Consider the following 25,064-nt stretch of genomic DNA (forward strand, 5'->3'; position numbering starts at 1 on the left):
ACTGCCCAGCATATGAGCTGACATACAACTTCTCTGGAAGGAACAAAGGACTGCAGAGTCACTGCTTGCTTCTCCTCCTGCCAGCTGATCTCATACTGTTCCAAAATCTCTGTCTTTTCAGAAATTCCAGAAGCTTTTCTTATCTTGTACCTGAACAGCTAAGAATACTCACCCAGGGAAGCTGTGGTTGCCCCATCCCTGGAAGTGTCCAAGGCCAGGCTGGATGGATAGTGGGACACCCACCTGGGACAGTGGAAGGTGTCCCTGCCCATGGCAGGGGTGTGGAGTGAGATGAGCTTTAAGGTCCCTTCCAACCCCAACCATTCTCTGACTCTGTGACTTGCAGGAACTATTTAGTACTGCTGTGAAATGGTGAGCATTTAAAACTCTACATGGATATAGAATCTTGCTGCACCTGGGCTTCAGACTTGAGAATTTCCAAGTGGAGGCACGTGCACTCAAACAGAAGAGGCTGGTGAAAGAAGGCTCTGTTGTGCTGATTTGTCAAGCTGAAAGCTTTTGGAATGGCTGAAATAATTATTTCATTCTTGTGTCAAAAAAAAAAAAAAAAAGATAAGTGATTGCAGATTTTATCTGCACGTAGGTTAAAATGTAAAGGAAGCACTGTGTTGGAAACCTAGATGGCAAATGTAGATATAGTTATTGGATTTGGTCCCCTGGACTTGAAAAACTTTCATCGCAATGGTGAAATTGAGAACGTGACATTTTTTTTTATTAAACGGAGACCTAAACGTGAAGCAAATGCTAACTGAATTTGAAGGAAGGTGTTGGGGAGGAAACAAAACCGAAATGAAAATAGGAAGAATAACAAAAATAGACCAAAGTCGCTCTGGCTTCAGGTTTCCTTTCGGGCCGCAGCCGCTGTCCCGCAGCGCCACCTCCCGCTCCCGCTGGCTCCACTCGGCTCCGCCTTCCCAAAGCATCCCTCTCACACCAGCTCCTGGGACAATAAAATAGCTTTTTTTCCCTAGCTCAGTCTGACAGTACACAGGAGAATCTTGTCTTTTCTTTTCCCTGTGCATACATAAATATCGCACACACACACACAGATCTATATCTATTTATATACAATAATCTATAGTGTTGCAGTGCAATGGTGTGCCGTAGCAGCATTTTGCATGGCCACCATTCTCCTGGCAGACTCAGCATCCCTCTCCACCGAAACCATCGTTACTCACACTTCTGCTACATACCCATAGCAAGAACACGTGTGCTGTCATCCAAGTTCTAGCTACTAACACCCAGAAACATTATCAATAATGAATAATGAACAAAACCCAACAAAACTCTTTGGAGAAGATGTTTGTTTGGGTTTTTTTTTTTCTTACTGTTAAAATAGTTGGGGTCACAAATGCCCAACAGACTCTCCAGAATTTACTTGGCTGGAATCCAATCATCATTTCTATATCTTCACAAAATCTTTGCAATCCTGTAAACAGAAAATGGGAGAGCAGTTAGGTGTGAAAGAAACAAGCTGCAGTCTGCAACAGAGCTCTGGTGCCCTCCCTCGTGTCTAACTATGAAAACAAATTCCAAATTTTTGTTTGAAAGCTTCCTTGGAGGATTGAACTACAGAGTAAAAAATGGGACTAATAGGGTGTGAACCATTCCAATAAAATATTTCCTTCTTAAGGATTAAAGCAATTGAGCTTTTACATAGAGATTAGGTGTTTAGTATGTTTTGTGTTAGAACATTACTGGGTATGCTAAAGCATATGTACTGGGTAGCTGCAATTATTTGTCTGTTTTATTCCCCTGTGAAGATCAGCCTTATTAATCTTGTTACACCTGCTTCAGCACAGGCAATATTTCAGCTTCTCTTTACCTCTACATGACTGGATTGCAGCCATACCCCTCAGCACCGAAACTGGTGATGTCCTGTTCTTTTCACCTGGTGCATAAATGATATTTACAATTCCTAAAGAGCACCTGTAAATATTTTGAATTATATCCAATGTTGTCTGAACAAAAAGATCAGCTGGTATGTTAACCTTCATAAGGTTATTTGAGTTAACAAAACATGCAAGATTGGGAAATGGTATTTCAGCCATTCTGCAGCTCCTCCCTGGCCATGCCACGTGACAGGAAAAGGTGTGTTGGTCAGCAGCTGCTATGCCCTGGTGTTTATTAGTAAGTTAGTTATTAGCAATTTAATTATTAGTAATTTATCCAAAAGTTTAAAAAAAAAAAAAAAACCAAAATGGATTCCAGCTTTCCTAATTGCTGTAAGAAGAGAGAGGTTAGAGCTCATCTGTCACATAAATCTTAAAATTTTGGGCCAATTTTATCTAAATTTTGCAAAGCATTATTCTGCAGCATTTTGTCTAACTTGCATGATGTGAGGAAAGCTTAAATACTGGAGAAAAGGCCCTGAGTAAGGGAAGAAATGCTTGTAACAAAAGTAATAAACTACTTTATTTCTTATTGTATAGAGTCAGCTGCTGCAGCTGCTGAGTGTAAGAAGGGATAATCCCAGTCTTGATCCTCCTAGTTTGGAAGCCTTTCTGTTCATGTCAAGGAGAAATAAATCTATCCACCTGATTGTTCTAAGAATTAAGAGAGTGAAACACTAGCATTGGTTCATCATCCAGTGCCCTCTGGTGCAGAAGAAAGCAGCAGGGCTGGGTGATGGTTGGCAGCCCTTCAGGCCAGCTCAGGGGGTGAGCACACAGTAACCCAGCTCAGGCACACAGCTTGTGAGAGAAAAGCTAAAGAACCGTGTTATGATAAGGATCAGAGAAGAAAAATGCAGAAATTAAGCAAGAAAATGTTACTGCAATGGCTGTATTTAGGGAAGGGGGGGAAATTAAAATCTGCAGTGGATGTAAGCACAGAAAACTGAGCCAAGGTAACTCAGAGGTCACTTTTTTCCTTCTGTAATTTCTTTCCCTCTTTTTCTCTTTTACTGACTACTACAAGGTTTCTTCTTCAGAAAGCCTCTTCGGTGTAAAATACATGTAATTTTTATGACCCATGGAATCACTGTACTTCAGCACCAGTCTGATTAATTGGGTCCTTCTCTACTTTGTAACAGAAGTTTGTATGTCTGGACAAAATGTAATCTCCAAGGTCATAGTGTGATAGTCAGATGGACCTGAAAGGAGATTTTTGCTGCAATTGAAAGATTTACCCCTGTGTTTTATTCACCTGAGCAGCACCTGCAGTGGGTGTGAGGGAGGTGCTCACAGCAGCTATCCCTGTGCTGTGCTGAGAGCAAATCTGGTCTTAAACTAATTGCAGCAGCACAAGGTACAGGCTGATGGGTATTTCCACAAAGTTTAAATCTTACTCAAAGCGTCTACTTCAGCCACACTTGCTGCTTCAAAGAAGGGATACCAAACTGGATAATCACCAGGGGTTTCTGCCTCCAAAATTCATGTAAGCTTCATGAAAACCTACACAGATTTGTTTGAAACTCCAATTTAAAAAAATAAAAAATGAAATTCCTTTTAGGAATGGTCAGCAGATATTCACAGTGTAAGGCACTCTTAAATATTAGCAATTCAGGGGTCAAACGTATATAACAGATAGAGGGATTGCACATTACTTATCTCTTTCTAGTGGACGTTCCACAACAAAAATGCAAAGGATATTTTAGTTAACAGAACACCAATTTTTTTTCCCCAAATCTTAGTAAATCCGGTCTCCCTCTCAGATCAGTCAGGCCTGCTGAATTACTTCGGGAAATAAACACATGATTTTCCATATCTGATTTTTCTCTCTTTGAAGTAGAATGATGTCTTCATAAGTACTGACATACAAAACCCATTTAAAAGGAGACTGCAAACCTAGCCAGACAACTACTTCACTATTCTGCTACAGGTAAAATGTTCAAAATTACTAATGTTTTCTACAAATACACAGCAGCAGTTTCCACTCACTCTGACAAAGAACCTTCCCAAAAACAAACTGTCAAAAAACAGTTCTGGATGGATCATAAACAAAGTTTCCGTCGTGTATTTTACGTTTCCAGCAGTGTTTCACTCAAACACAGGGATTTTTGCCTTTAGCTTCATGCTACAAAATGCAACAGTGGGAATTATGCTGGTGATTAAGTTAATACCCCCACCTCTAAGCTGTTCTTTACTAATCATTCATCATAATCTAAAAAATTGGAAAATAAACATCTAAACCAGCACGTGAAATAAAAAGGTGCATTTGATTGTACTATGAAACACTGACTCTACTGAAAAATAAGTGATCACAAGGAAATAACCACACGTGTCTCTTTTTAATTTAAAAATCTCTGCAAGCTCAGCAAGCAGAACTTGTAACAAGAACTAAAGACAAATTTATTTCATCATAAAAGCACCTGCCACTGTTGTGCCGACCTGCTTTCCATGAAGAGTACAAGTGCACAGAGAAAGGTGTCAGTGGAGTGTAAAACAGCAGTTGTCAAACCTTGAAAATATATTATGCCAATTTTAAGCACTTATTGAAGGAATATAATCCGAGCAGCAGCTTTGCTTGTATTTACAACTCACAAATCACAAATGCACAAGATTACTTCTGTGCCCAGTCCTTACAAAAGTGGCTTGAGCACAGTAAAAGTAGCTCTGGTACATTAGTCAAACAGGTGATGATTTTAATGTAGATCTTTCCTTTTTATTTAAATGAAAATCCTTACTCTAGCAAAAGGTTAATTCCTTCAAAATAGATTGCAGCCAAGGTTTTATAAATATCTGTTGATGAACAATCAATTGCACAAAAAGCATAAAAAGAGTAATTGGTAATTTGTCAAACCTTTTCCACGTCTGATTTCACTGAAGTAATAACTCACTAAAAAAACCCTTCTCCTTTATTCAGGCCCTTCCTTTGCAGAGCTATTATTATTTTAGCATTATTTTATGCTTTTCATAAATGTTAATGTTTTAAGGGACACTAGAATTGCTGGGCAAAGCAAACGCTGGCCAGAGCAGTTTTTTCTTCCAAACCTAATAAAATGCCATTCCACAAAGGCTGGTTTGCAGTGCTTCTGCCACACAGTGTTCAGAGGAGGAACAGAGCCAATTCTTGCTCCCTATTTACCTTCATCCTTATTTAAAATCATGCAGATCAAAGAAATTCTACAGATTTAAGTAGGTTTTAAAATATTTTAAATATTTTAAACACAGAATTTTCTCTTTCACACTAATAGCAATGTCTTTGAAGGAGACAATATTTGACACAGACCAGGTGATGCTGTCGATGTTGGTGGCCATGAAGAGTGAAAACATCTAGCACAGCATGGTTCAGGCATGCTGTCAGCAAAGTGAGGAGGAGAAGGAAGGCAAAAAAAATTCCCAGCAAACCCTTAAAATCTTTTTAAGCCTCCCCACTCATTACTGCCTACAAAATTGTATTGATTTTGGAGAAGCTTGGTTTCATTTCACCTCTAAACCAACTCTAATTGAATTACTTACGTTCCAGGGACATTAAAAAAGCGAATAATTTCATTTAACCAAAACATGACTGGCCTAAATCAATTTTTCTCCCTGTATTTTGAGTATTTCCATAATATTCTGTAACATTTCCTCAGTAGGTCATGTCTGGCTTAGCAGCCAATCTCTCAGGTATATGCTCTGAACTGGATGTCAGTGGAGGTTAAAATACACTGCTGAATTTCCATGGAACCAGAAAAAAACAAGGGAGGGCTGTCCTGTCTATAACATTTATTTCTCAAACAAGAGCACCAAATTCTGCATCATTTGAAACCTGTACTATATTTTAAAGCACTTATGTTACAGAATGGACTCCACAACACAGGCAGATACAAGTATTCAGGGAAAAGGGCCAGAACCCAAAGTCAGTGGCTACACAAGCAGTTTCAGAAGAACATCTTGGATTTTTATGCCCATCTGATTAAACTATATTATTCATTCCTGTCCACAGCAACAGCAGAAACAGCCTTCCATTCCAGGCATAAATTAATTATTTATGGTATGTGAGAAGATCTTCACATTTCCAAGAATCAGTCTCTGAAAACACTGGGCAAGTTTGGGAGCGCATCAGCAGCTGGTATCAATTGTTGTAACTACAGCAGCTTTGTGGTAATTGCACTGTTTCATATTTCATACTAACTGAGGATCTTCCTCACCATTTAATGTACATCAACATGGACCAATATCACTGGTGTGACCACTGTGGGTAATTAATCATTCTGAGGAGCTGCATAGTCTTGAGTCTACGTTATGGACAAATAGGAAGAGAAGTTGGATGTGTACGTGGGGAAAAAGCCTTCAAAAGTTGTTAAATGCTGTGTTGGGTTTGCAGGGACACGTTTTGGTAGCAGTGGAGCTGTAGGGGTGGTTTCTATGAGAAGCTGTAAAAGCTTCCCCTGTGTCTGGCAGAGGCAATCCCCGGAGGTTCCTGGGCAGACCCACCACTGGCCAAATCAGAGCCAGTCAGGAATGGTAGCAACATCTCTGACAACAGATTTTTAAAAGACAAAAAAAAGTTATTGCACAAGTGTTATTTCAGCAGAGAAGAGCAGGGTGAGAACATGTGAGGAGAGCAGCCCTACAGACACCCAGGTCAGGGCAGGAGGAGGGGCAGGAGTTGCTCCAGGCACTGGAGCTGAGATTCCCCTGCAGCCCCTGGTGAGGCAGCTGTGTCCCTGCAGCCATGGAGGGCACAGGATGCACAGATCCACCTGCAGCCCATGGAGGAGCCCACACCAGAGCAGGGGAATGCCCAAAGGAGGCTGTGAACCTGTGGGAAGCCCATGCTGGAGCAGGGACCTGGCAGGGACCTGCAGACCCATGGAGAGAGGAGTCCATGCTGGGGCTGTCCATCCTGGTAGGACCTGTGACCCTGTGAGGGACCCACACTGAAGCAGGCTGTCCTGGAAGCACTGCACCCCGTGGAAGAGTGGCCCACATTATGGACATTCATGGACAACTGTTGCTCATGAAATGGACTCATATTAGAGAGGTTCATGGAGAACTGTCCTGTGGAATAACCCCATCCTGGGGCAGGGGAAGGACTCCTCTCCTGAGCAGCAGCAGGAACAACCTGTGATGAACTGACCATAACTCCCATTCCCCATCTCCCTGCGCTCTTGTGGGGATGGGACAGAGCTGGGAAGGAAGGAGGGGTGGGGGTAAGGTGTTCGTAGGATTTATTTTTATCTCATTATCCTGCTCTGTTTTTCTTAGTAATAAGTGCAATTAATATCCCCAAACTGAGTCTGTTTTGCCCATGACAGTATTGGTTGAACAATCTGTCCCAGTCCTCATCTCATCCCATGAACATTTGTTATATTTTCTCTCCCCTGTCCAGCTGCAGAAGGCAGTGATAGAGCAGCCCTGGTGGGTGCCTGGCATCCAGCTAGGGTCACCCCAAAAGATACCTCTATTGGCTCAGGAGGTCTCTGTCCCTAAAACTGATGAAGCACAAAAGCACCGCTGGAAAAGTGTCAGTAAATATTTGGTCTATTCTCATATCTTTGAGCTATTGGTGGAAAATTACTTGAGACTGTATGAAAGTCTTTTGAATACATGCACTTAAAGGTGTCCTGATGTCCTATCATGCTTCTATCCAAACTAAGACTGTTTGGGGCTTTTATTACAGAGAAAAAAATACTCCTTTCCTTAAGAATTTCACTTTATCACTTTCTAAAATGTTGCTTTGACATAGGCTGTCCCATAACAATGTTTTTTCTTACCATAGATATAGGAAACTCCAACAAGCTCAAAGATGGCAATAATGACAAGAGAGTAAGAGGCTGCATAGGTGTCCACAAGCTGCAACATATACATTCCACCCTAAGGAAAGAAAGAGAAAACATTACTCATGGCATTGAGGCAGGCAGATTGGAGAGGAACAGGACTCAAGGCAGCATTCACACACCTGGACACAGGCTCTTGCTGTGCTATAGACTCTTCCTTCTGGCTGAATGAATATCAAATCCAACAAGAAAAAAAGCAGAGGCTACACCTGATTCTGCTAGCTGGGAAAGCTTGGGAAGACTTTGAATTTGGTCCTTTAAGGTTAAGGACTGAACTGTGATCAGACCTTCTACCTGCAGTGTCTCTAACCACGTAATGCTATGCCAAAAGCAAAATCACCATTGGAAGCAGAATAATGAATCCAATTCATCTGTTTGGACAGTATTTAATATCCTGTCTCCATGATGGAATTAAGCAGCATAATTCAAGTGAATAAAGGACTGAATCCTTCCTGGGCATTAGAACAGCAAAGTTGGGCCAGTAGGTGATGAGGTAAAGGGGAAGAAAAGAAAGAAAAAAGGGGTGAAAGGATGGATAAAATATTAAGATTCTGTCCATCTCATCTTATATATAAGATCTCATCTCAAATTATATATAATGTTGAAGGTATTAATGAAGAAGACACTGAAGTTTATCAGTAGTAGTAGTAGATGGGAATTCCAGTATTAACTCCACAGTTTGCCAAGACCATCAATATATGTCTAATCTCAGAGGAAAGGCACTCAAAAGAGGTGTGCATATTTATATAACATTCAAAATCTGGAGGTTTTTTTTCCTTTATTCATAGAATGTGTTGGGTTGGAAGAAACCTTAAAGATTATTTCATTCCAAACCCCCTGCCAGGGGCAGGGACACCTCCCATTATCCCAGGTTGCTCCAAGCCCTGTGCAGCCTGGCCTTGATCACTTCCAGGGATGGGGCAGCCACAGCTTCTTCCTAATGTCTAATCTAACCCTGCCCTCTGTCAGTGTGGGTTGAATACTTAATTTATATTACTATTTTGGAGATGTTTGGCTAGAGAAAATGTTAAGGGCCTGATTCTCAGAAAGATTTGAACAGCAAAATCTTTTAAGAATACCTCAGTCAGAGCATCCATTAATTATTTTTTTTGTTGTTTTTTAAATAAGGTTTTCAGACACAGCATGTGTCACTTGTGGCAGAATTCAGCTAAACATTTTGCAGCTTGTGCAGGAGGAAAGCGGCCACCAGAGGGGGACTGGGGACAGGCAGTGATGCTGAAAGCCAGTGTGATTACCTGAGTGATCATAGGAAATCCCATGATGAAGAAGGACACGCAGCACCCCAGAGTGAACAGTGCCTTGTGCGTTCGTAAGTACTTGGGGAATTCGTCTGACACGGAGGTCACGATAGTCTCGATGGTGGCGAACTGAAAAACAAACAAAAGGGTTCATTTCAGCGCACACAAAGTTGCCCAACTGCATATAAAACATTATAATGGAGTATTTTGAGTCCTAGGTGTTAAATGCTCAGCCAAAAGCTCTGCCAAAACGATTTCAGCATTGATGGCTTTACCTCATTCCTCTTTTTTTATGAGTCACTGCTCACATGGGAAGCAATCAATTGCATGGTCCTCCAAACAAATAGGAAAATCTAAAGGAAAAGACTGGGACACAAAAGCAGTTTACCATGGTGTCTAATCCAAGAGTTAGAAGCATCAAAAAGAATATTATAGCCCAGAAGGGAGAGAGGGGCAGCCTAGTTAAGGCTTCTGGGTAAACCACAAAAGCAATCCCAGGACCTAGAAAGAAATAAGAAAAATAAAGGTTATTAGATTAAATCTTTCTTATTTACAAAAAGGCTTAAACATTACAGAGTTTAGCCTTACCTGATTAGTTTCTATTTACACTGTAAATTTCAAATCACTTACTTACTCCAACCTTCCAAGCAGAATGCATATTCAACCAGTATAAAAACATACTGATCCAATTTTTTTAAAAATTAACAAAGATTGCACACACTGCAGCAATATTTCTGTCCTGCTCTGTGATCAAATTCCTGCCACTTCCTTGCCAATTAGCAACCCATAGCAAACATCCGCACCTCAGTGCCACGACAGGAATGGAAATGCAAATACTCCTCTTCAACTCATTGCCACATGGTTAAATGAAGAGACAATATGAAACATGCCCAGACCTGATACCAGACAGAAGGTAATAACTACTGTGATTCTAAAAAAATCCACGAGAAAACCGGAAATAATGTAGAGCACAAGAAATAAGGAGATGGAATTTTTTAAAGCCTAAATCAGGAATTTTCCATCCTCTCTTTTTTGGTTCTTTGGTTTTGGTTGTTTTTTTGGTTTTTGGGGGGTTTTTTTGGTGGTTTTTTTTAGGTGGTTTTTTTGTTTGTTTGTTAGGTTTGGGGGGTTTTTTTGTTTTTCGTTTGGTTTGGTTTGGTTTTTGTTGTTTTATTTTTAATATATATTGGGCTTTAATTTCTATCGATCATAAAAAAAAAGTATTTTTGTAAGTGCTTAGATCTGCCTGGGAGCAAAGCCTGCAGGGCTGTGGTGGCAGCATTACAGCAGGTGGCACTTCCTCTCAATTTATCCCAGCTGAAAGGATGCTCACTTCAAGCACTCTGAGAGGTGTTTCCTGCCAGCTGAGATACAAATGCCATGAGCCAAGTTGTTCTCATGCCAAGAGAATGGGCTCCCCACTTGCTCTGCCCTGGACATTTCTGCTTTAGATCGTTGTACCCCAGTTCCTCCAGCTGCATGTGCTGCTTGTGCTCCAGAGAGAGCTGCTGCTGGCCCATGTACTGAGAAAAATACAGTCTCAGCAGCATAAAAATAATTTCCTTGGGCAACTTGTGCAGTGCTTGGGGTTCCTTCTGAACAAAAGGCAAATACAAGAGTTAAAACACAGTAAAACAAACAAACAAACAAAACAAACTAAAAAAAAAACCTCTGTACATGACTCAGTAAGTGCTGTTTCCTTTAAAATGTGCTGCAAAAAAATTACTTTTTGCATGCAGAAGCTCTGTTGTATTTACAAACACTTCTCTAATCTCTTCATTAAAGATTTCTTCTTAACTGTTGGAGATAAGGGCTCTGCTTAAACTCACTGCCTGCATATAGAAGTTTAATTAAGTCTCAGAATAATGAATTCCCATTAATCACACCTTTGGGAAAAGTTAAATTATAGAATATGAGCATGTCTCCATGTCAGCCCCTTACAGCTCCCCTAGATAACACACACCTGGTAGCATCCAACCACAGGAAATAGTCACAAGGAGGCAAACTCCCATTCCTTCCATCTTCCAAAATTTGGTGGGTATGAACTCTTTATAAAAGTGTATTAAAGTCAGGAAAACTCCAAGTATTTATATTTCTTAAAAAGTAAAATTACCTTGAACTTTCGTTTTAAGGTATAACAATTTTCAACTACACTATGTTCTTAATCAGAGAGTAGAACAAAAAAAGGTTGTGCTGTCTTTCCCTCCATGTTTTATTTGTTTATCAGATAAATGAGTTTTTCCTGAAAAGAAAATTCTATACTATGTTTTTCAGATTAATATTTTAGGAGAAAATAAAAAAAAAAAGTTTAAAACCCTTCGTATTTCCATTTCCATTAACATTTTAATTCAAGGTTTTGAAAACTTGAAGGGAGATTATGCTTCATCATAATTTTGGCCTTTTTTCTCCTTCACTGCAAAAAGAAATACAACTTTAGAGATTAAAAAAATAATTAGGCAATGACAAGAGCTGTTCTTTTCATGTGCTCTTGAGCTCTTAACTACTGTTATGCAGTGCACTACCTCAGTCCACAATTACCCTTAATCTTCCCTCTCTTCCTATTGCAAATTCCTTATTCTATTAATCATTCATTCTTCTACTTCACTAAATTTTGTTTCCCTCTGTCATGGAGAGCAGCAAAGGCTCACCTTCATGAAATAATTTCACACTATCTGACCAGGCTCTTACAAATGCCCTCACAGCATCCCCACATCCCCTGGAACAGCTGGGAACAGAGAGCTCCAGCCTGGGGCTAGTTGCTCACTCCAAGACCCCCAAGCACTCAGCAGAAAAGACTTTTTGACCTCCTGTGCTGGATATTTCACCATCTCCAGAGAGATGTACCAGCTGAGCCAAGTGTTCCCTCCACCATGCCTGGCAGTCACATCTCTCATCCCACCTCTCTACATCTCTTTGGAGCTTCCCCTGCAACTCCACTCAAGCACAGCTCCTTTAGCTCTAACTCCTCACAAATAATTTTGGTGAGTGCAGTGTGGTTTAGATTTTTGGGGCTGCTTTTGCTGTTTGTTCCAGAATAGAGGTAAAGTCTAAAACAAAAATATTAATGTAAACATTACTCCTAAAAACTCCTACAAACCCCTGGCAGGAGGGTGCAGCCAGGTGCGGGTTGGGCTCTGCTTCCAGGGAACAAGGGACAGGACAAGAGGACATAGTTCAAGCTGAGGTTAAGGCTGGAAATCAGGAAGATTTCTTTCACTGAAAAGGTGGTTAAACACTGGAATGGGCTGCCCAGAGAGTGGTGGAGACTTCATTCTGGGGTTGTTCTAGTAATGACTGGCACTTAGAGATGTGGTTTCATTGGCATAGTGGTGCTCAGGTCTTCCAATTAAGACCTTTCAGATCCCCACTAATGACCACCTCTCTTCACTAACCAAGATGTTCTAATCAGTTCTTCAGAAATGTTTTACTTCTCCAAGGAGGCATCTCCTTGCTCCCCACAGTTCAGAAGCACAATCTACCCCTCGCACCAGATTTCTCCCACCCTCCTCTCATCCAAAATTCCAACCACCAGAGATAACTTTTACCTTGAAGAGGATTTGGCAAACAGTAGCAGAGACCAATGAGAAGGCAAATAATCTCTTAGACTACATGAAGGGACCATCCCACCCTGCCCTCCATCTGTCATTTACACAAAGGCTTAAAATGAGTCTCAACTTCCTTCCTTCTCTTACCAAACAAGTGATTAAGAGGCTTTAACTAAAATCTTGATTTCCCAGGCTACCTTCTCCTGTGCAGATATGCCTACATGTGGTTTATTAACTCACACAAGTTGGAAGCCATCATTCCCACCTCCAATATCAATGATACTGGAGTGATCATATATGACATATCTGTGATCATTAATAACAGAGCTGGAAGTGTCACAGGGTGCCTGTCTAAGTAATGAAATGCCAGTGAGCCCTACCTTGGTCCGCCACAGCTTCAATATTCACTTTGAGTTCATTTGCCATGAAGCCAATAACGGAGAAGATGACAAAGCCTGCAAATATACTTGTGGCACTGTTGGTACACGTGACTATCAATGTGTCCCTGCAAAGAAAGCACAAGAAGCCTGCTGGGATATGCACAAGGAAGGTTTTGTATATGTATTTCAAGAGTTTCTCATCAGCACACACATCTTGTGGGGATGTTGGTGAAGGCACACTTTTACACTCAGGTGCATTTGGTGCTGATCAGAGAGCACAGAAGTCTCCACAGCAGCACCAGGAATCAGCTCTGCAAGCTTCCATCACCCATGTGCTGTGTAGGAACCACAGGCCATGCAGGAGGGCAAGCACATCTGCTCGTGGCTTCTCTGAAGAAGAGAGACAGCCATGGTGACTTGATTTGTAACACATTTTTTAACTCTTTGCCTGATGAGGACATCTGCTCTCCATATTAGGTATGGACAAACCACTGCTGTCCAAGTGAGATTATTTTTGTCTTGTCCTTATACACAAAATTCCAGGGTGAAGCTTTCTGTACATTGCAGATCTTGCTCAATCACCTTCCTATCTGTAGAAGGAGGATTCCTTGGTACATTTTTCCATGGTTGCTATTATCAAAGGAATCTCAAGAAATCTATAGCTGAACGTCTTACTATGCTGGATATGTCAAAACTTGACAGCAAACCAGCCCTCATGAGCCCCATACATAGTTGTTACATTCTTGATAGGATTTTTCTTTTAATATTAATATGCATGTCCAGAGAACTTCCCCATAAACTACTACGTCTTCAGAAAAGAAAATCCCTCACTTTAAATGTTTAGGGGGGGTATGTTGGCTAGAACTGTTTATTCTTACTGCTTTTTTTTTTTTTCAGGAAGAGAATGAAACACAGCTTGAAAAGCTGTCAAAGAACCTCACTGAGCTGGCAAACTTCTAGAATGTCCAACAGAGCATGTCTTAACAGGAGTGATTTTGTTAATTCCTTGGGTCTACAGAAAAAAAATGACAGTGTGCTGTTTGGAATCATCATGTGTTAACCTTCTCCCAAAACCTAGCTAGGTTTGAAATATTTCAGGTATTCATTATGAAGTCAATTTATGTAAATTTACTGAAATTACAGATTTTGGACAATGTTTAAAATTAATGTGTAACAGAAAATTACAATTTATGTATTAAATGTAATGAATATAGAAATTGAAAGAGAAAATAGTCATGCTTCATTTCAATTTTTAAGGTTGTGTTGTAAAATTTAAAATATTGGGAGTAACTAAGCTTTTCTAATTATTTCTACTTAGGTTTCTCATATTCTTCCTCTCTAACTCAGGTAAAGCATGTATTTGATATTAGAACTGTGGTATTTTTATACTTCATTACTATGTATTCCCTTCGAAATTTTCCTTAAGATCTTCCAAACTCCACAAAAGATTGTTAAATTAGTGCAGAAAGGTAGGTAGCATGATGCTTCCTCAATTTTCTCCCCAATATTCTGATTGTAACTATTCATTTAAAAAAAAAAGGTCAGGAATCGCATTTTCAAAATAGGACCCAAAGGATTGCTGGGTGGGAGTTACTGTGTATGCAACACTGTTAGCTTTCATCCATATTTTGGGATAATTTCATTAAATTACTTTTGAGCACTAATAAAATACTTTTTACAATTCCTTTTTAATATCCTCATTCACATTTCTTTTTTAAGTTTTTTCTATTCTGTACTTGGAAGCCATAGCAGATGGCAGTGGAAATCCCAAGGAATGTTTCCTTTGAAGTCTTGATTAGGGAAAGTTTTTGAGCATCCTCTTGGGTGAGTCCCTGTGCATGCTACAGGCTGTCCTCAATCAGCACCTCTGGCATTGCAAGAATTGGAAAAAGGTTTGCTTCAGACTGACTTCAAAAACTGTAAAAGAGCAGGGAAGCACTCCACTAATGCCAGTTGCTTTTGTGTTTTCCATCTGCAGACATTTTAGCTGGCAGGCTTTTGCATGAAAAATTATTCGCTATGACTTTTTTCCATGTAAAAATAGCTCTCAAATAAGTGATTTTAGATTTCATAGCATGAAATAACTTTTTGCATGTAAAACCATAATAAGAGTAATTTCAAATAGGAAGAACATTTAGAAGACGTAAGAATCACATAAATGGAAGTTGCAAGTTAAAGTTCTGCATGTTTCACAATGCAACCTTCAGCCCACTCTACTCGTGGGCTGTCCTTCAGCAGAGCTGCAGAGTGATTCTGTTTCACTGCTCAGCTCTTGACACGTCCCAGGCTGCCCTTCAGCCTCAGCCTCCTGATTCTGAAAGTGGGGAGCCAGCAGGAACTTTAATAAGCTTAAATTATCATCTTGAGACTAGTAGATTAGGACCTGGGGAGAGGAAAAAATACACAAAACCAAAAATGGTTAAATGTAAATGAAACACACACACCCCAAAAAAAAAAAAAAAGAAGAAGAGAGGAAAGGAGAAAAAATACAAGAGCAGAAAAAAGGACAAAAGGACAGCAGGAAAAAAAAAAAAGACAAGGGAGAAAAAGACAAGAGAGAGGGGTCTTGCAAATCAGATTTCTGGAAGATGAAGGATGACTGGTTTTGGACAAACCTGTTTAATAAAACATATGTATTTCAGTCTTACACACCTGTAGCAGTTATTATGGAATTTGTTGTAAGAAGAGAGGGTAATTAGACCTCCCCATGCAGCAGATAAGGAGAAGAAAATCTGAGTGGCAGCATCCTTCCAAACCTAAGTAAGAAAGAAAATAGCATCAGCTTCAGGAAAGAGCTTTAGACCAATGGATGTGAATAGATTATTTAAAAGCAAAATCCTGCCACTAAATACATCAGGCTCATTTAATAAGAAGTACTTTTCTTATTGAGTCCATATAAAAGGACACTATAAACCTTGCTGTATATGGAAGACACAAATATAAAAACCATATTGTTTGATACATATCAGTTCAACTACATTCAGAAACAAAAAATACAAGTCAAGAGGGAAAACCTGCTTCAGATACTGATGTTTTTCTCTGCCAGTGACCCTAAATAATACTTTAGCCATGTAAGATGAAGAACAAGTTTCCACAGATGACAACACCACCTCTGCACATGGAAAATGCCTGCAGCAGACCCCAAGAGATCTGTGATTTATTCACCCCAGCAGCTGTGAGTGCAACAGCAAACCCACCATAGCATCAATCAGCTTCTCCCACTTGGGTGTGATGAAGTACCAGATGCCATCTCCAGCTCCAGGGAGAGTTACTCCTCTTATGAGAAGGATGATGAGAACCACGTAGGGGAATGTAGCTGTGAAGTACACAACCTGCACAGGGCAGCAGAGAAAAGGTTACTTAAAGGGTTGATTGGATAAGAAGAGAGGAGGGGAAATCTAAGTGCCACTATTGCCAGAAGAAAGCAATTACTGAGTCTCAGAGACAGCAGTCAGGGGATAAACTAAGAAAACCACAGAGTTATTTCCCTGGAAATCTGAAATTTTACAGCTCTTCTTGCTGCAGGGAACTGGACTAATATCAACAGTGGTAAGAACTGGAGTTCTAGACAGAGAAGGGAAGAGGGTTCCTCTCTCTCTCTGGAAAGGAACAATAGGAATTTAAATCTAAAGGAAAATCCCACTTTTGGTGATTTCCCAGAGTGAACTATCACAGTTCAGTGGAAATTAAATAAGAAGTGCCATTCAGTAACAAATTTCTGTAGTTTTCCTCTATATTTTTCTGTGTTTAACTAAAAGAAAAAAAAAGCCTAAAGAATTTTTATTACTATTTGTGCCTCTTAACAATTTCATATCACCATGATGATAGTAATGATATGGTCCAAATTCAAAAAAGGAAAGTCTGAAATTAGCTAGACAGACTTAATCATCATGGTGTCTAAATACACAGCAGTGGCTGTGTGTTTAATGTTTTAATAATTATCTAGAACACAGCTCTCTCTGTGTTCAAATAAAATGGTTGGATCACGTCCAGTTAAGCTTTACATTCAACACAAAATAATTTCAAATATTTTTCACATCAACATCTGGTCCTAAACAAAACAGAATCGTATCATAACACATGGATGGAATTATATCATGGAATGGTTTGGGTTGGAAAGGAACTGAAAGATCACCTCATTCCAACCCCTGCCATGGACAGGGACACCTTCCCCTAGACCAGGATGATCCAAACCCAGCCCAACCTGGCCTTGAACATTTCCAGAGATGAGGCAGCCACAGCTTCTCTGGGCAACCCATGCCAGGACCTCACCACCTTTACAGAGGAGATTTTCTTCCTAATATCTAACCTAAACCCTCCCTATGTCAGTTTGAAGCCATTTTTCCTTGTCCTGTCAATCCATGTCCTTGTCCCAAGTCCCTCTCCAACTCTCCTGGGGCCCCTTTAGGTGGTGGAAGGTGCTGGAAGGTGTCCCAGGACCTTTCTCTTCCCCAGGCTGAGCAGCCCCAGGTGCCTCAGCCTGTTTCCATAACAGAGGGGCTCCAGCCCTCTGAGCAACTTTGTGGCCTCCTCTGGACTCATTCCAAGAGATCCTTCTTGTGTTGTGGGCTCCAGAGCTGGACACAGGACTCCAGGTGGCTCCTCACCAGAGCAGAGGGGGAGAATCACCTCCCTCAGCCTGTGGTCTGAGCTGAAGCGACTTTTGAAACTTTTGAAACTTGCTTTTCAAATTTTTCTTGTTGTTTCAAGAGGCGTTTCAAAAGTTGCCCTGATGAATTTCTGGACAGTCAAGATACTGAACTAATTTCTACATAATGACAGGATTTCTGTTCTCATACCAAGGAGTCAATATTTTTTTCTGACATCAGTGCCAGTATTTTTCTCAGCCACGAAGAGTCACTTAGAGACCATTGCCACATCCAAACCTACATTATTATCCAGTCTCTTGCCTTTCAAGGAATGTTTTTTCTTATTCCACTAGGGTAAGGGGGAAAAAAATCTCAACTTTCCCCTGGCACTCTGAGTCCCTGGATTTCCTGTTAATTGCCAAGTGACCTCCCAAGAGATGAAGTCAGCTTCTAGAAGCAAAGGGATGGCTTCAAATTGGAACTCTGTGACCAGCTCTAGAAAATTCATGTCTCCATTTCCACTGTCTTTATCCCAGGAAATACCTGGTTGTGTTGCTCACACACACGCAGTGAGTTTGTTTTTTGGTTTTTTTTTTTTTTTTTTGAGTGAATAAGTTCAGTTCTTATTTTAAAATATGTTACTTAACATCTAATTTACATCCAAATTTCCCAGATTCCAGTGAAATGTGAGATGACTGCAGAATTTTTATGAACACCACACAGAATAGGGAAGGCTGGAAAGTACCATTTGTGCCATCCCTCTGCTGAGTGCAGCTGAAGAGTTCATTTTAAATTTATTGAAGGTTACAGAAAAAAATGTCAAACAAAAATAGTTTATTTTGGCTAGAAAGGAAAACACAGACAGGAAAAAGGCATTTCAATTAATACTTAGTCATTTACTGAAAATATTTTCAGTAATTCATCCCTTAAATGAGAGTGCGAGTCCCTAAAAGCCAGCACCTGCTTTATTTTGAGTGTACAATTACCAACATTGTTCTTACTTTTCCTGATGACTTGATTCCTTTAGCAAGGGAGGCATAAACAATCACCCAGGCTAGGAAAAGAGATAATGCCAGGGGCCATCTAATCTCACCAGGATATTCAATCCCTGCTGAAATCTTCAATACAAAGTACCTAAGAATAAGGGGGGGAAAAAAGAAATTTAAAAAATTTGCAAAAAAAATAATGAAAGCAACCACAGGCAGCATTTCAGCGCAAATTCCTTTTTTGTTTTGCTTCAGTGTCCTCAGCAGTTTCTCTAGATGGTTCCAGTGATTGTCACCATGTATTATTTTATTTATCTGCATTGCAGTAGTAGATAAAACTGCCGGGCATGGGCCAACACCCCAGCTGTGCTAAGCACCACAGGAACAGAAAACAAGTAATCCAGTGTTGGAATTCAGCTCTCATCATTCCTAAGTACAAAAAAAAGAGCATAATTTGCTGCTGTTCACTACTGTATTTCTGGTTTTTCAAGCCATGTTGTTGCCTGTTCCAGTGGATTTTACAGAAAGATTAACATAGTTTTTCTGAACAAAGAAAGATCTTACTTGAAGTATTCTTCACTCCCACTGACAAATGTTTTGTTTCCTTCCCTGGTGAAGTTAACCATGGTTAGATTTGGATAGGCACTCATACAGAAAGTAGAGTTCTTGATTTGTATTTTTGGGTGGTCGCCAATGATGCAGGAATCTAGGAAGAAATGAGGTGAGGGAACAGAAAAATAAAGCGGATTTTGTTTTGATTGTTGTTGTAAAATTACAAGAACGCATTAGGCCACACCTAATTACTTGAACTTTTGTTCAGTTGCCGACACTATTTCCAGAAGTTTGTTAACTAGGTTGACTTTTTTCCGTTTTCATTGTCATTGTGTACTTGGGACCGTTTGCAGAAACGGTTTTTGGTTTTTTTCGTTAAAGGGAAGATACTCTAAAGACAAATACTTCTCTTTAGCAGACACTCCAGGCTGCCAGCTGTGGTATTTTGTTGCCTACACAGTTTTTCTCCGAAGGGAAAAAAAAAAAATCGGCATTTTTAAAGCACTTAAATTGACAAATCTAATTTGTGCTTGGTAAGGAAAATTTGAAATAAAAGAAGAGGGAAGTGCCCGTGGGATACAGATCACTTCAAAATAGGTTGGGAAGAGAGCGTTCCCGGTGCTGGGAGCCTCTCCCGGCCGCGGTCACCCGCAGCCTCCTCTGGCATCTCCCAGCGGTGCAGCTGAGCGCTGAAACCTCTGCAAAGCCACCACGGCCACAGATTTCAAAATAAAAACAAAAACATAAATAAAAGAAGAGTATAAGCGTGTCCCAACTTACCTAGCAAAAGTTTGTTTTTATCTTTACAGTCTGGCGTGTTCCAGGGGTTGTTACAGGAAGCCCAGGGGAGCACGGGCACAAAGGAGGCGAAAAGGTAGAAAAGCGTGTAGCACAGAATAATATTGTAATAAATGGCTATCAGCACCGAGATGATCAGCATGGCGATGCCGCAGCCTGCGGACAGACAGAGGGACAGGAGGGAAAGCCATTAATGCTGGCGGCGGCGGCAGCGGGGCCCGGCGGCTGCGAAGCATCGGCTTCCTCTGGCACGGGGACAGCGCCGGGGACAGGGACAGCGTCCGGGACAGGGACAGCGCCGGGGACAGGGACAGCGTCCGGGACAGGGACAGCGCCGGGCAGGGAGGCGGCCCCGCAGGGCCGAGCCCGCGCAGCGCCCGTGGCATGCGGCGGCTGAAGCCATGCGAGAGCCGGAGCGCGGGTCATGCTCCCCAAAACCGGGCCGGCGCCTGCTCCGCTCACCTTGCAGGGCGGGGATGGCTTTCCAGACCGACACGGGGCCCTGACTAGCAAACTGCCCCAGGGAGACTTCCAGGAAGAAAATGGGGATCCCAGCTAGAGCCAACATCATCAAATAGGGGATGAGAAACGCACCTTGGGGGGCGGGGGGAGAGAAGAGAGAGCAACCTGAATCACCCCGTGATACTGGGGACAACTTCGTCAAGACATTTTTCTACTTAAATTTTTCGTTTTGTTATCGATTCCCGGTGCCGACAACCTCGACGGGGCAGGAGGAAGGGGTGGAGGGGGAAGATGGGTGTCGGCTTTCTACATTTCCAGCGTTTTCTACAGACAGTAAATACTCATTATTGCTAAATGAGTATTTAACACCTCCCACTTAGACGTTTCTACGTGTAAAATGAAAAAAGCTCACAATTTTAAAATAGTTATTTAGAATTGCCACTTTCCTCGCAGAAAACGGCTGTTAGGGGCTCTACAGAACTGTTTTCCATGATTACAGCACCACTCCCGTCAGCTGAGAGCCCTTTCGGAGAGAGAAGGGGTTTACAGCTGCAAGGGTTTAATACAGAAACATCCACGGGTTCTCCGTTTAAGTAAGAGCCTGTGGTAGGAGATCCTCTGTGAATAAACTTCTTCTTCTTTCCCTCGTAAACTATAAACGGCATAGCCCCTCTTCCAATTCTCCTCTCCTCTATTCAGCTGATCGACATTCACTCTATTTCAAACGATTATTTTTCAATCGGATCATGGAGAGATTTAAAACAATTTCCCCAAACCTCACGAAATAACGGGATGTCTCGACTCGGGATCAAGCATCCTCTTGTCGCTACCCGGACTCTAGAGTCCCTCCTCTTTCCCCATCCCACCGACTGCGGATTCAGACTCGACTGTGTGTACCCGAGGAGAAGGGGGTTCCGGAGCCCTGCCCCTGTGCTCAACACGCCTCTTCATTTTCCTCCCTCTCCGGCCAGCACCAATTGCAGGTGTTTTTAAGGAAAGTGCTCCCTTTTAAGGAAATCTCATCAGGGCTTTCCTGCTTTCAGAACTGACCGCAAAAAAAAAAAAAAAAAAAAAAAAAAAAAAAAAAAAAAAAAAAAAAAAAAACCCAAAGCCAAAAATAACGCAAACAAACAACCCCCACCCCAAAACAAACAAAACAAAAAAACCCCAAAAACAAAAACAAAAAACCCCCACACACAAAACAAAAACAAAAAAAAAAAAAGAAAAAAAAAGAAAAGAAAAATATACCAGGCTAATATTTCACCAAGTATGTCTGATGGTCTGAAGATGCCCCCACATCTCGGCTCAGCCCGGGGCTGGCTGTCCGGCAAGAGGAAGCCGCCCACCCCGCTTCCCTCGTGTTTCTCCCAGCCAAAAAGGCCGGGACAGGCTCAGACCCGTACGGTACTGCAGGTAGAGAGACAGGAAAAATCCATCATACCTCCCCCATTCTTAAAGGCCAGGTACGGGAACCTCCAGACATTGCCCAGCCCCACTGCATAACCCACCATGGAGAGGATGAAATCCAGCTTGCTAGACCAGTTCCCTCGGGCTTTATTTTCATCCCCCACATCGTCTTCCTAAAAGGGGGGGAAAAAGGTGGGGAGGGAGAGAAGAGAGAGATGGGAAACCAGCCACTTTAGGAAAGAAGCACGGCGATGGTGCCGGCTTCACCGGAGAGAGCCCCTGCGAGCAGCAGCCGGGCCGGGGACCCTCCCGTCCGCACTCCTCCGTCGCCCCTGCTGCCGCTGCCAGGCCTCTCCTTTATATATATTAAAAAAAAAAGGTACCCAAAAGAGGGGTTTAAAGCATGGCCCTCCACAGAGCATCGCCCGGCTCCCGATCCCCCGTGGCGAGGGAGGTCCCATCGCCTCCCCGGGGTGTGGAAGCCCTCGGTGGCCTCCGGAGGCTCAGGACCGACCGCCGGTTCCCAGCACAGCCAGGAGAAGCGAAAATCTCTTTTACCGGACCAGCACCACCCGCCTCCAGGGTAAACGCGGATGGGCAGGAGGAGAGGGACAGCGTGGGGAGCGGGGAGCGGCATCCCCTCCCGGGGACCTCTTGTGGGATTGGGCTGCTTTATTTCGCCCGATTTTTGGTTATGGGGTCCGAGGCACGCAGTCCCCGGAGGTTTGGGCAGGCGGACAAGCCTGAGGAGGTGAAGGGCAAGGCACCCTTCGCGTGTGCTGAGGCGCGTAAGGATGCGCGCACCGCGCACGGCGGGTCAGAGCCGTGGTGCATGTACGGGCACGGCACAGGAACCAGCTGGAATTGCACAGGATGCTCGTTTGTACCGCTATTACTGCATTAGCACTCGCCAGCACTACAGCACTGGATCTAAGATCCTCTCTCCCCTTCTTCCTTCCCTCCTCCCTGCGGCACAGGCCCATCCCTGACTCATCTGCACCTGATTTTACAACTTCCACCCCAAATCGGAGCTGAGTGGCAAAGAGCTCCCACGAGCTGAAGAGGGGGAAGGAAAACCTGTAAGGAGACAACTCACCCCCTCCACTCTGCCAGGAAGAACAGAAGTGTTGCCGTCTGTGCCCAGCACCACCGTGCTCTGGCTCAAGGTCACCCAGGCGCCCTTGGCGTTGTTTTGCTCCAGCGTGCTCTTACCAAGGCTCAGAGTAGCGTCCCCGTCTGAGCTTTGCAAAGCGGGAATTTTGCAATGAGGGATCGCAGCTTGCCCGGCAATCCCTGCCCCGGGGCTCGGCTTGCAGGGGAAGGTTTCCACAGATTCCCTCCGGAGGGTGGAGTTGGCTTGCACCGGGGTGCTGCTGAGCTTGCAGATCCCGACTTTGGTCCTCTCAAACTCATTTGGTTTCGCTTCTTCGGAGAGAAAGGCTTTGCTGTCGTTGGAGAGTGACCGGGGAAGCCTGGCGGTGGCGGCGGGCGCTTGCGGGAGGGCGCTTTGCGGCTCATTCTCGGGGCCGGTTCTCGCAGCTCCCGCACCCTCATTGGGCCCGGGAGCCACCGCTTCAGGAGTGTTCACAAGCTGCTTGCTCATATCCCTTTGACTGGCGTAATCCTAAAATGAGAACGTCACATAGTTTACCAAAAGGAGAAGAAGAGAAAAAAAGTGTTGGCACTGCGGAGAGTATACGAATTTTTGTCCTCGTGCAGGAAACGCATGCGCCAGAAAATCGGGACACAGGAGTGTTGCAGAATTTCGAGGAGCCACGGCTCGCCTCCTTGCCCTCCCATTCAACGTTAACACTCTGGGGGGAAAAAGAGTACGGTACACAAAAAAAACCCACCCCCCCGGCCAAAAACCCCCAAACAACAAACCTCAAGCAAAAAACAACACCAGCATCTGCAAACCCGTAATTCAAGTTTAAATAAGTGTTTCTACAGCACTGCGCCGCCAGACCTCGTTAGATTTCACATCACGGCTGTAGGATGCTCCCTTCCCTATCACCAGTGTAGAAAGATTCTTTAATTTTACGCCCCATTTCCTTTCTGTCATTCAACAATGCACATCGGCTTTTTTTTTTTTTAATATATATGAGCAAGAGACAAGCTGCCCTGTAGGCAACCGGGGATGTTAAAAAACAAGTGAAATAGTGCTGGTGAAGCTTTCCGAGCTGGCTGCTACACTTCAAAGCCCGTCAGCAAGACAGCTTTTTGCAAAAAATCCCCAAAACCTAACCACACTGCCACAGTGGGATTAACGCCACTAACAGTAGCTTTCCCCTGTTCTTTTTCCTATGTTTCTGACTCACATAATGCTAAAGATTTTATTTAAGCTTCCCCTATCATTAGATAGGTTACTGGCGACACTCTCACACTCACCTCTACCTTTCCCTCCAGTTTAAAACTACAATTTAAAATGTATCTTCATTTTATACATTAAGCAACCTGCAGGCGAACCTCACCTTTTCCATCAGTTTAATGTTAGCTTTAAGTACACCCTTTCTTTTTTCAGTGTCTCACAAAACTCCCCGTCACCGTTTCCGCCACAAGTTTTCTCTCCATCGTAATCCCACTCTCCCGGCACCAGGCATAAAGTCTGCAGGAACTCGGTCACTAACTGAGGGCGTTTTGGGGTCCCAGCGCTTTGCCCGAGCTCGCCCCCTCCCCTGCAGCCTCCCTACCCCGTCCTCGGGGGGCTCCGCGCTGGCTCCGCCGGCAGCACCGCGGACAGCTCCCCGTCCGCACCGCCTCCAGCCCCTCTCGGCGCCGAAGAGAAAAAACCGAGCACTTACCATGCCTTAAATAGCCACAGATCGAGCCGATAGAGGTGAAAGGAGCAGTACAGGCAGTTGTCAGACTGGATTTTGCCCAGTTCAGAGCAAAGCTTTCTATACTTCCTTGGGAAAGACTGGGTTTGCGTCAGTGCATAGCAAGGTGCCCTTCGTGTGACATTTTCTTGATAATAAGAGTTTGATAAATCATTACCCTTGGTTTCAGATTTTAAAGGGACACCGAGAAGCCGGAGCCCGGCTGGCTGTCACTCACGCGGCAGTGGCATTGCGTGTTCCCTGTGACTCATATGGGGGCTGATTACCAAACCAAAGCCAGCCGGAGCACGGCAGAACGGCAGAACTTTCTTCTGGTAATTAGAGGGAACATGTGAGGAACACGTACTACTGCACCCAAGGCAAGAGAGAAATGGGGACAAACCTTCCATTCTACTCCTCTTTCTCCTCCCTCTTATTGTAGTGCAATCCAGCTCCCTTTTTAAAATCTGCATTTCTGCAGTTCACAGATCAGGTGTCATAATAGCTTGTTTTTTATAAGTTATCAATTCATATATCCATA

At 42.8% G+C, this 25,064-nt stretch overlaps 1 protein-coding gene across 1 annotated transcript in view; it reads right to left on the reverse strand.

The window, feature by feature from the left end:
• Positions 1-24,278, reverse strand: part of SLC6A5 (solute carrier family 6 member 5) — a 33,238-nt gene extending 8,960 nt beyond the window's left edge. Inside the window, exons 1-14 of the mRNA XM_064422713.1 lie at positions 24,237-24,278; positions 22,804-23,331; positions 21,742-21,880; positions 20,301-20,432; positions 19,821-19,994; positions 19,053-19,194; positions 18,504-18,636; positions 16,111-16,245; positions 15,566-15,669; positions 12,914-13,038; positions 9,377-9,489; positions 8,986-9,117; positions 7,667-7,766; positions 1,350-1,450 (exon numbers count right to left, since the gene is read on the reverse strand). Coding sequence (XP_064278783.1) covers positions 1,350-1,450; positions 7,667-7,766; positions 8,986-9,117; positions 9,377-9,489; positions 12,914-13,038; positions 15,566-15,669; positions 16,111-16,245; positions 18,504-18,636; positions 19,053-19,194; positions 19,821-19,994; positions 20,301-20,432; positions 21,742-21,880; positions 22,804-23,331; positions 24,237-24,278 — 2,100 coding nt within the window. The remainder of the gene's footprint in view (positions 1-1,349; positions 1,451-7,666; positions 7,767-8,985; positions 9,118-9,376; positions 9,490-12,913; positions 13,039-15,565; positions 15,670-16,110; positions 16,246-18,503; positions 18,637-19,052; positions 19,195-19,820; positions 19,995-20,300; positions 20,433-21,741; positions 21,881-22,803; positions 23,332-24,236) is intronic.
• Between the last annotated feature and the right edge of the window lie 786 nt (positions 24,279-25,064).

Source organism: Passer domesticus, chromosome 6 (assembly GCF_036417665.1).
Source record: "Passer domesticus isolate bPasDom1 chromosome 6, bPasDom1.hap1, whole genome shotgun sequence".
In the NCBI taxonomy this organism is placed as follows: Eukaryota; Metazoa; Chordata; class Aves; order Passeriformes; family Passeridae; genus Passer; species Passer domesticus.